Below are 12155 nucleotides of genomic sequence, written 5' to 3' on the forward strand. Positions count from 1 at the left end.
CACGTAGAAGTATCTTTTTTGCAATCAAATTACTCTGGATTACCAGTCAGCAATTGAATTCCATAGTTGCTCAAAGGTGAAACAAGTCTTCCAATTGCCTGCTATGTCACAATATTTCTTGATCATTCTAATGGTATGAAGAAAAATAGGGCAACCTTGTCTCCTTTCTTGGAATACCTGATGTATCAGAAGCCAAATTTTCTAATGGGTTGCTGGCTCCTCTTGTCATATAGTGAAACAAAGTGAGCTCTGTTTCACCTTTCCACTTTTTCTTGCAAAACAACTTCCCTCACAAGCTCTGGAATGAACTAAATATTTTGGACGGTTATAGAACATGTCAAGATTAGATGACAACAAAAATATGGTCCCCCTTCAGATCAACAATTAAGATTGCAAGAATTTCACAATGAAGGTGTTGGCAAGAATTCCGTCCCCCCCATAGAGAAAGAGAGTGTGTGTGTGTAAGTTTCTATACAAGTTTCAATGTTCTGAGGATTTATTGCTTCCTTTTTATTTATACAGTATTCACCTGATCAGGTAATGCATTAGATCTACACATTAGCATCATATTTTCATCCCATAGAGTGGTAGTACCAAGCAAGTTTTTAGTTTGGATTTTTTTAAAAATGGCGGGTTCTAGAAGTAAATTGAATTCCTTAAGATCATCTATTTTACCCCCTTGACATTTCATCAAAATAGGCTTTTTTCCAGATTTCCTTTGGAGTACACCTGACATTCCTGTATTAGAAAGGGTATCTAAAGGCCTTTTTTGAAAGAAAAAATGAGTAAGGCAACAACCATCATACATCATAATTTGAAACCTTTCCAATCAATATTCCCTTCTAAATTGCCTAACTCATTCACATGACATACATGTACTTGAAATGGAGTAATCTGAAAAGCAACAGATACAAAAATCTTTTATTGAAAAGTGCACACAGAAAAAAAGAAAGTCATTGTTCATGTACACGGAACATTGAAAGCAAGACATAAAAACTTTGATTCAAATATATTAATAGTTTCAATTACCAGCATTGAAACAAGCATTAGTGCAAAAAAGGCAACAATTCATAAAACCTGTAGTTGGCCAAAGTTGTCAACTGAGAGTTATTTTATTTTTACTTTTTGGTAGAATTGCTTAAATAGTTCTGCATCTTTTTCAAAGAGAAGATGGGAATTTTAAATTACATTCAAAAAGAAAACAAGATGGTCTCTTTACCAGGAAACCACATTTTAACTTGTGTTTTGGCTTCAAAGTTCCCCAAGAGTCTTAAATATTTGTGTTGGCCCAAAAGTTTTAAAATTACAGTATGCATTTTGGTAGTACATAACAGTTGCTTGCTACTGTACATTTAGCTGCTCAGTTTCGCCTCTTGATGGCTGGCTTCCGGCACTTGATTTGGAGTTACACTGGGTCAGCTTTGCAGTCTCTAGTTTTGGTTTCAATTCCAAGGATTTCTCAAAGAAATTGACCAGGCATTGTTCAGTTAATAGGGAAGCTAAGATTTGTTCAAAGGAAACAGTCCAGTCACCTGCTGCAGGTGAGGGCACATTCTTTGAGATCTTCACGGTTTCTGAAAAAACTTGATCCTGCTCTGAAGTAGATGCTTCCGTCTGGAAATCCTCACTGAATTCCTCGGAGCCTGAGCTGCTGCTTCTTTGGCCAACTTCTCCAATCTGAAGTAACAATGTAGTCACCGTAGCAATAGCTTGATACAACTCATTTTCTTCTGGATCTTCATGGAACATGCTGTACAAGGTCTTGCAAAACTGGATAAATTCTCGCTACAAAGGGAGATGAGGTCAACATAATGCAATTTTAATGGTTTATTTTCCAATATATATAGCATATTAAAGTTTCTTTATTGGAAGTATAATCTTCCATTGTTTGTTTTCTCATCTGCTAAGAAAAGATTTCAATTCGACTAATGTTCAGCCTCCTTATTCTAAGGAGGCGCTGTAGAGATAGCATTAAAGCAATATCTTAATATTTCCCCTAAGAAAGCATTTTAGCTAGGTTTTATCTCAAGCGTACAAATATTGAAGATAAAAGCTTTGAAAGAAAAACCACCCAGATTGGCACAAATGGATGTAGCAAAGGGAAAATACAGCAAGATTCTGGCTGAGTAAAGCTGGAAATTGTAGAAGTGCAGCTCATTTCAGCATAAATTAATACTACTGTCTGACACCTGGTTCACATTACTGGTAGAAATCTATAGGCTGAGTTAACTGAATCTTAGTTTGGCTCCTCAGAATCAAAAGTAATGCATATAACAATTCATCGTACCTGGCTCATTTTAGGTAGCTCTTTTTCAGCCTTGGTATCTTTTTCTTTGGCTAAATCCTTCAGCATCTGTTTCAATTGCTTCTGATAATCTATGCTATCACCTAGGTAATAGACATATGATGAGGAAGTGAACATAAAAAAGTAATATTGAATAACAAATGTTTTTTGCTTTTCTCATTCCAGAAATGTCAAGTGTATTGTTTTTGAAACAAATCAATGAGATTGCTTTTGGAATCTAAATTTATTAACAGCCATTCCTGCAATGACTCCGTATCTTATGACAGAAAATGTTATTAATTTGTTATATTTAGATCCTACCTTATGTTCATCAACTTAAATATGCAATATTCCCTCTCATCTTTTCCCGTAGCAACAAGTTTGGCTAAAGGCTAGTTCCTGAACATAGGTCTTCCCATTCCCATCTCCATCTTAACCACCCAAATTGTACTATTCATTTTATTATTTACAGGAAAAAAAGTATTTGAAATTAGATTACCGTACTTACTTTTTGATTTTCCAATTACTAATGGCCTTGAAGTGGACAACAAAGAATTCTTTAGTGGTGACTGACTGTCTCTTTCATTTTCTGTGAGGGCTATAATGGTAAAATTAATGCTATTGGTACATTTATCAGAATGTATTGAATTCAGACAGATCATAGAACTATCCCTGTAATGTTTAATGGGTCTAGTTAAGTATAAGAAATCCCCCTCAACTGTCCAAGTTTCATTCAGATACAGTTGTGTCATATGTTCCTACTAATCAGACGAGTGAGGGGTTCTTTCCTTTAAAATGCATACACATTATATGCTGCGCTTGGATTTTGACAGACCATGCCACAACCATAAGATCTCAGGTTTAATGCAGACTTGAAAAGACTGCAAATCCATCGCTAAAAAGCCTGCCCTTTATCATTTGATATGGTTAGGAAGATCTTTTATAGAGGAGAGAGAATAATGGTAATGCCAAAGATTGATCATTTAGCAACATCACTCCTAAGAGCTAAGTGTATAAAGTGCAAGAATGTGACTTTTGAATCCAGGTGTTCAAGAAAGATTTGATACAATAGATTGGTACTGTTTGCTTGTTAAACCAGAATCAATTTAACTAATTAATAGGTATTAGATAAATTTCTGATCATGGTATAAGATACAGAATTGGATAAAACTAAAGAGTTCACAATTTTCTTTCCCAATCTGCCTCAGTGAGCGTTATATACAGATGTGGTAAGCTAAACCAAAAGGAAAGGAAATTAAATGTAGCTTAAAAGTTCTTACCAGGAGGAATATGTAATCTGTACAATAGTTTAATTTTTTCATTCATTTCTCCATTATACATAATATCTGTAGGAAGAAGAATATATATCAGAGGCTTGACTTCCTTTCTCTTAAAACATAACAAACTTGTAATTTGTATGTGAAAAATTATAATAAGGAAAATATCTGTATTTAAACTTTTGATTAAAAAATCCAATCATTTACAATTCTGTGCTGATAGTATTTGAAAACATTTAAGTTTATTATAGAACAAAGGGATACTTCTTTAAGAATGACCCTTCTGTTAGTCTTCATCTTGCATATAAACAACCTTGAGAACAATCCATATGAAAGAAAGTAGTGCAGGCATAATTCACATGCTAAAACAACAGACTTTAAAGACAAATTCTAGCAACTTGCTTATAAAACTCTTCTGGAAAGGTTGCAGTTAGAATTAATTCCAGGTGTTCAAACAATTGAGAAAATTGCACGGAGGGGTGGGGACGACACGCAGTGGGGTAGCGAAAATGGAGCTCCACCCCAGGGCACCCAATTTGCATTGAAAGATGTTGAAAGAAAATGCAGGGCGTCCTGCATAAACCACGCCCACAATGTAATAGTAAAAAATTTGGTAGCCCTTCACTGGGAACTATCAATTATTTTGAAACTTAAAAATGAGACATGTTTCTTGTACAAAGTAGTGTAAAATTCCAGAATGAATGAAAATATTTCCATAAGAGCAATTAAAGCTAATTTTTCTGGCTTCACATTAGACTAGTAACATATTTTTTGGTGAATCATTGTTTGCAGTGTCAGTTTGCCTACCTGTAAAACAGACTGCTAGAAATGAAAACTTGCAACATGTGCATCTTTTGTGCAATAGGCATTTGCACTGTTTAGATACATAACCTTCCTGAAAACTCGCTGCAGTAGAAAATTAGTATAAATTGAATACACACCTAAGCAGCTAACAAATGCTTTGAATTCAATCAGATGGTCCTTGTTGTCATCCAAAAGGCGAAATATTCTTTCTGTTAGAACCTGAGTATGTTCACCACATATCCAAGGTGAAACCAGTTTTAAAAGGTTAGTAAATTGCTGAGAATCAATTCTATATTGCTCAGCATAGGGTCTACTTGGATCATGACGCTGGATTACTACTGTACTATTCCATTCCCAGTAACAGCTTATTAAATGCTCCTTCTGGAAAAAAAAAGAACAAATATTAGAACGAAAATCTTATCCAGGAGGATTTCAGTAGTGGGCAACTGAAGTTCATTTGTTTACATGAATATTTGCATAATAATAACATTACATATTTCTCTTAAGTTTAATGCAGACAAATATATTTCCTCAAGATATCTGGTAGACAGGAAAAAATGTCTTTATTTTAAATTTAATAATATTTAATAATATTAAATGTCCTGGAACTCAGATATTTTTAGTTCTTATCACTGGCAAGTTAACATGATAACAACAAGGACGCTCTTATACTGTTAGAGCTTGGAAAAGCAAGGAATCTTTGCAACTTGTGCTACGGAATAATGAAATAAAAGTGTAGTCAGGTTAGTATTTGGTGGTGGCACCCTTCTTTTTGCTATTCTATTTCAGAAATACAGTAGTTGCCTTTTCTGTGTCATAATTTGCCAAGAAGAAACATTATTTGAATTGTAACAACTTCAGAAGAACAGACTAATTTGTTTCATTAACCTTACTCACTTGAAAAGTTCTGATCAAAATCTAATTCAAGAATTCTCTTAAATTTTTGGAAAAACTAAAATCTAAAGTACCTAGATGCCATTAAAATATTGCAAAACTACACCTTTGTTGATTTTTCAATATCTATACACAATATCTGACATTTTCCCTCCCCCTAGGCTTATAAAATTTATGTATGGTATGCTAGTATGTATGATTGGTTTCTAAATTGGGTTTTTTTAAAAATTAACTTAAATATTAGATTTGTTTACATTGTATTATTATTGCTGTGAGCCGCCCCGAGTCTGCGGAGAGGGGCGGCATACAAATCTGATTAATAAATAATAAATAATAAATAAATAAATATCTGACTATCCATCTAATCTAATGCAAAACTTTATGAAAAAGGTACATACCTTAAATAAGTCATATAGTTCCTCCAAATCTTCTGGAACAACAGAAACATCTGGAATAACTACTCTGAGCTGAAGAGAAAACAGGAATATGGTTTAGCAGAAGAATTAAGGCATACAAAAAAAAATGTTGAGCTAAATACTCCCAAACCTGCCTCATCTGAAGTATTTTTGCCTACTTTTTATCATTTGACTTTGAATGAAACTTACAATGTGTTAAAGGAAAAATAATGGAGCATAAAGAAGAACACATTTGCATTCCATTCAGTAACATCTGAGGGGCTATAAGTTGTTAATAATAGCCTTTATTGTACATCAGGTATACGACAAAATTGGTTAGTTGCATACATATGCTTCAGTTGTTTTGTATTTCAAGATGCATTTTTCTGTTTCTTTAGAAATCATTTTTTAAATGTCTTTTATACTTCTTTCAAGTTTAAAATTAAGATTTTGAAAACTTACCACATTCTGTTTAGTGGTTTCTTCATGACTCTGGAGCACACGGATCCTGTGTTTGTAACGCATATGTTCAATCTGTTCTACGGAATAGTCTCCAAATTTCTAGAAGAAGAAAAGATGTTTTTCATTTTCATTTCAAACATTGAATACTTCCAAATTCCATTTAAAATCACTACCTACTACATTGGCCACTACCTCATATGAATCCCGTATTAGATCCGCTATTTCTGTTATCGGACAAGGTTCCATATCCTCACTGAAAAAGGCATGTTGGTTCCCAATTGGTGGCAAAGGGCTTTCCTCATTTTTAACATGATCTAGAAATCTAAAATAGAGATATATTTAAATTTACCTCTAAATATGCAACATGATCCTAGCATACTTTTATTCTTCACTGCATACTCACGTATGCTCCCATTTTTCTCATAGTCAAAAAATTATATTGAGCTTGTTACATCTCTTTATACAATAGGACTTAGATTTCCTTAACAATGAAGAGCTTATTTTCAAGCTCTGCTGAGAGAGTTTCTAAAAGGGACTGAAAACAGTTCAGCCCAGCAGTGAGTTATGATACATCCTATTAAACATTCATGTCTGTTGCTCTGTCTTGCTGAAGAAATCTATTAATGTTAATAAAGCAACAGAGGAATGAAACCAGCAGTTTAAACTACTAGGATGTTAACATTAAGATAAAACAGAACATGGAGAGTACCTGCTGAGAATCATCAAAGCATGCCCGTCATCTTTACTGCTGCACAGTTCCACAGCATTGGCTTCAAGAACAGCTAAGCCCAATTGGAAAATCGCCTTTATCCCATCAAAGAAGAAACAGTCTACAACGTTAACAGCACTTTCAAGGGGCATGATACTAAGGAAAAGTGTTAAGAACCATGACAGAGAAACAGAAGCTAGTGTGGAAAGGTCTTTAAAATGTTCAGCCAATTCAGGAAGTCTCTCTCTGATTAACTCTTCAAACACTGACTGGTCCACTTGAGCACCTGTAAAAATCACAGCAAGCCAGATCACTCCAGATGGAAAGAATCTGTTACTTTAGCTTTATTTAAAATACAATTCACAATGTAAGACAATTAAAAATAAATCCAGTTTACCACTACCTGTACAAAAGTACTGCGTCTATGATTTTAAGCTTAGAACATCACCGAGTTCTCAAGCATTTTAGCCTATTACAACATTGGGGGGTGGGGGAGAGAAGTATGGGATGCCAAGACCTAGAAGGGACAGTATTCTGTAGAATTACATTCACTTCAAACATCACAATACAATTAAATAGAATATTTTTTTAAGATGTCCACCATATGGTAAATCTGCTCCAAAGAAAAAGACAACCAGAGATCAACTTCACCCCTACTCTAATTATTTTTCAGAAAGACTTTAAAATATGGCTGTTGTACCAGGACTTGGAGTGTGAGAGTTGTGGATACCATGTTTCCTTCAAAATAAGACCAGGTCTTATATTTTGGGGGGCTTCAAAATAAGCAGTAGGGATAATTTTGGGGAAAACACAATATCAAGGTGATCAGCCCAGCTGGGCGTCTTGCTCTCAGTGCGCACACAAGAGGCAGCAAACATGCAAGGACTGATGGTATCTAGCAGCAGCTGCAGCCTGCTGGTCCCTTGGTCAGCATACTGGGGCTGCGCAGCCCATACAATGCAGGTAAGTAGATTCCCTGTCTAAGTAGCAGACTGAGGCAGAGGCCCATTTCCTAGACAATTTGAGCTATCACCTCTGGTTCTCCCCAGTTCCGGTGGTAGATAACGTTTTGACCGAGTTACAGGTTGCTCACCAATTGGTGATGCGATATCTTAAGAAAGCCAAGGAAGATTATAAAAGGGTCGCGGGACCCTCGGCAGGCAACACCTCCGTTGGCTGTAGTGGATCGAGTGTGGCTGTCAATGAGTCATTTCCCCTCAAACCGCACTTCTGTGAACTTCAGCTCATTGCTGCTCACACACTTCTGTGGACCACATCTTGCAAAGGTAAGGTTGAAGGGCACGAGCTGGGTAGGGGGGGATGATACTGGATGGCGGAGTGATGGTGGACTGATACCTGAGGAGAGAGTTTTGAACTCTTCCTGGGTTTTGGAGAAGCTGCCACAGTCCTAGGTGGGAGGGAGAGGACTCTGTGTCAGAGTGCTTTGAACTCTTGGGGTGGGGTGGGGATGTTGGAGAAGTTGCCCCAGTCCTAGGTGGGAAGGGCCGAGACCATGTTTGAGAGCATGGTTTGGGCTCTGGTGATGGGATTTTGCATGTTCATGGGTTTTTTCAAACTATTACTATAGTCAGGTGCCCAACTGTCTGAGGGACAATTATCCCTCCTTAATTCACCATTGGAGGCTGGAGGGTGTGGTTTGTGTCGATTCTCGCCTTCTACCTGCTTCCAATGTCTCTCAATGCCAATCTTGGGGGTTTTAGTTACAGTCTTAATTGGTGCAGTTCTCAGTCTGGTTTATTGTGTGGTCATCTGAAACATATGATTAGGAATTATTTTGAAGGAAATCCTGTTTGTTTTATTCTTTTTTAATGACCTATTTTAAGGAGCCTGAAGCTGCTGTTGTAATGGCAAGAAAGTTTGGCAAGAAGGAAATGGCAAGTGGCAAGAAAGTTTGCACTTTTTCCCCCCTGGGGTGGGTGGGTTTCTTATTAAGTAAATAGATTCCTTGGGTTGAGCAAATACAGCTTAGGAAGGACAAAGGCAAAATGGACTGCTAAATTGGCCACACCTACCAAATCACATGACCACCTAGCCATACCTGCCTACCGGTTCGTGCCCCCCCCCCCAACAGTCTGAGGGACTGTGAATCGCCCCTGTTTAAAAAGTTTGAGGACCTCTGTCTTAGAGGGAGTGGATTTGTCCAAATGCACAGAGTTTTCTTGCTGTTTTTGTTTGATTTGTTTGTTTGAACTTAATGTTAGCCACACAGAGTAATTTTGGAATTTTGGGTCCTCTAAATCTCAAAAATAAATTAATATCTGAAAGAATAATAAATAAATAAAAATATCACTGATGACAAACAGCACAATAACAAACAGAAAGAAAGAGAAAGCAACTCACCTATTACCCGGTGATTAAAATAATCTGGGAGCATCCTTTCACAAATCGATACAAGTAGCCAAAAAGCTTCCTCTTCTTTAGCATATAGCAATAAAACTGAGGTCAATATATTCATGGACTATTAGGAAGAAAAGTGGAGGGAGGGGGGAAATATAAGCAATTTTGATATTACATATCCTGATTACTATATCGTTATTTATTGATTATTAAATATCCTGTATTTGTTGGTGTTTAGATCTAAGATAATGGTTGCCATAGAAAAAACGTAAGTGGGACTAGGGTAAAACTGAAGTTTGCCTGTTTTTGTAGAAACTGGCAAAACAATGTTCTAACAATTAGCAGAGAAACCCTTTAAGGCAGAGATAGGATTAGGATAGGTAAACTAGCCTGCTTTATTTTATTAAAAAGTATTAATAGGCCTTAACTGAACAAGCAAGATGGACAGTTGAGGTCAACAGACTCAAGCAAAGAAAAGTCATTTAAAAGTTAATATCATAAGAATCCTTTACCTGGCAATACCCAATTTTGGGGTTTCTGTGTGCATAAGCTGTTAGGACTCTCCTCAATGCAGCTATGCCTGTTTCACTTTGGAAGGCTGGATGTTCAGGTAGCGAACGATGCAAGTCGCGCTCTATTTCTTCTGTTGCTATGCAATACATACCCATGGACACTTCCACTAAATCTTCATAGTAACCAGGATGTGAATACAGATCAGACATAGCATCTAATCCAGGAATAAATGCAAAATGGATACTTTAGCAATACAAGCACAGTTAAATAAATGTTTACTTGTTCACAAATATTATGTGATTTCTCTTGTAAACACCTATAAAAACTAAGTTTAACTGTAGCCCACAAGCAACATACTTTGTGGAAAAATAAATCACCTTTATATTGGTATACAGTGGTACCTCTACTTAAGAACCTAATTCGTTTCGTGACCAGGTTCTTAAGTAGAAACGTTCTTAAGTAGAAGCAATTTTTCTCATAGGAATCAATGTAAAAGCAAACAATGCGTGCAAACCCACTAGGAAAGAAATAAAAGTTTGGAATTGGGGTGGGAGGAAGAGGAGGAAGAAGAGGAGGAGGACAGTCGCTGCTGAAGGAAGAAGGTGAGGTGAGGGGAATCAAAAAAATCCAAAACTTTAAGGCTTAAAAAAAAAAGAGGGACTGTGAGGCAGCGAGGAGGAGCATTCCGCTCTCATACACCTGGCGTGAGGCTGCCTCCCATACACTGCACCAGAGAGAGAAACCCAGGGGAAATGGCAGGAAACTGGCCGGGCCTTTGTGCCGCTCTCAAATTTCCTGGGAAATTTTTCCGGGCTTGGGTTCTTAAGTAGAAAATAATTCTTAAGTAGAGGCAAAAAAATCTTGAACACCCGGTTCTTATCTAGAAAAGTTCTTAAGTAGAGGTACCACTGTATTGGAAAAATCCTAATTTAGATATTCAAATCTCACAATCTACAAATCAATTATTTGGGCCAATATAACATCTCTGAAGTGTATAATGTAATATTTTGGTATTCTAAACCAGTGTTAAACCATATAAAATTATCTACTGTTATAGCAAATATAGAAATAAACATATTTATTATTTTGCATAAAAGAAATACATGACACCTGAAAATATCAAAGGACTGGCCAGTGGTGTCTCCGTCGGCCAAAACGGGCCATGACGGGCTATGTGTGTCCCTCTCCGCAGCCAGTTTTTGGCTTCCATGTCCTCTTGCAACACATTGCCGGCTGAAAATGGGCCGGCAGAGTACTTCCGGTTCCGGAGCCTCGTGGGACATCCATGCAGCCTGTTTTGAGGAGAATAGTGAAATTACTGAATTCTCACCTGAGAAAATGAGCCATAGTTTGCCTCGTAATGATTCTGGAATTCCCATAGCAACCAGTTTCCTAATTTTCTCTGTTCGAAACATACAAACAGTTCGGCCATACTCAGCAAAATGATCATCCCACAGCTTTTCTTTTATTTGCTCTCTAGACTAAAAGCAAAGGATATATATTAAATCCTTTATTAGAAGCCACCTTGTTGGGAAATAATTTCTCATCCTAAAAAGCAGATTCACTTACATAATACAAAAGAAGGTATGGGGAAAAAAGAAATGAATATAATCCTCTAATTTGATCAATATATAAGATTATAATGGAATGATATGTAAAATGTGGCTGTCATTTAGAAAGACTGAATAAAATCCCCTATCATTTTACATGAGACACAGCTGGCAAAAATCAATGATAGTTTCGTTTTTTAATAAGAGCTTGACTGCAGGAAAAACCAATTATTTTTTACAAAGCTAATGCAGGCAATGCAATTTTGCTGTCATTAACAAAAAATTACAATCATTAAGATTATTATAAAATATGAATGATTAATAACTGTAAATGATTGGAAACATTATCAATTACTCTCTTATTTCTAATCTAATTTCAATTAATGGATCCATTATATGAATTTCCTAAAAAAATTTAAAATTCTGAGTTCTAAAAATGAGAGAATGATACGGTGTGATTTATAATTAATGATAAATTTAACTGAGTAAATATGAGTATTTATTCTTATGTATGTGTATAATTGAAAGGCATGAGTACACCATGCCTCTGTGCATGGCTTTCATTGACTACAAAAAGGGTCTTTGGAGAGGGGTGGCATATAAATTTAATCAATAATAATAATGATGATGATAATAATAATAATAATGATAATAATAATAATATTAATAATGATGATAATAATAATTTGATTTAGTATTTCCAGTAAGCAATAATTAATTGACACTACTTACATAAACTTATTATAATCAATATATGAAAAAGCAATAGTGACAATTTGCCTTAATGATTTTAAAATGGAAATCAACATAGAATAAGGTATATGACAAGATGATACAATATCACCAAATATTTTCTCGGCCTGCCTTGAAGAAGTATTTCACAAACTAAATTGGGCTAAATAAAAATCA

General features: G+C 35.8%; 1 protein-coding gene across 2 annotated transcripts in view; it reads right to left on the reverse strand.

The window, feature by feature from the left end:
- Nucleotides 1–903: 903 nt before the first annotated feature.
- TBC1D8 (TBC1 domain family member 8) overlaps nt 904–12155 on the reverse strand; it is a 53093-nt gene continuing 41841 nt past the window's right edge. For both annotated transcript variants that reach the window (XM_070751012.1, XM_070751013.1), the window contains exons 9-20: nt 11027–11177; nt 9696–9910; nt 9187–9304; nt 6826–7111; nt 6309–6438; nt 6117–6215; nt 5658–5726; nt 4503–4746; nt 3565–3630; nt 2793–2882; nt 2288–2388; nt 904–1785 (exon numbers count right to left, since the gene is read on the reverse strand). In XM_070751012.1, the coding sequence (XP_070607113.1) occupies nt 1342–1785; nt 2288–2388; nt 2793–2882; nt 3565–3630; nt 4503–4746; nt 5658–5726; nt 6117–6215; nt 6309–6438; nt 6826–7111; nt 9187–9304; nt 9696–9910; nt 11027–11177 (2013 nt within the window). In that variant the 3' untranslated portion in view covers nt 904–1341. The remainder of the gene's footprint in view (nt 1786–2287; nt 2389–2792; nt 2883–3564; nt 3631–4502; nt 4747–5657; nt 5727–6116; nt 6216–6308; nt 6439–6825; nt 7112–9186; nt 9305–9695; nt 9911–11026; nt 11178–12155) is intronic.

The sequence above is a fragment of the Erythrolamprus reginae genome, chromosome 4 (assembly GCF_031021105.1).
Source record: "Erythrolamprus reginae isolate rEryReg1 chromosome 4, rEryReg1.hap1, whole genome shotgun sequence".
Lineage (NCBI taxonomy): Eukaryota > Metazoa > Chordata > Lepidosauria > Squamata > Dipsadidae > Erythrolamprus > Erythrolamprus reginae.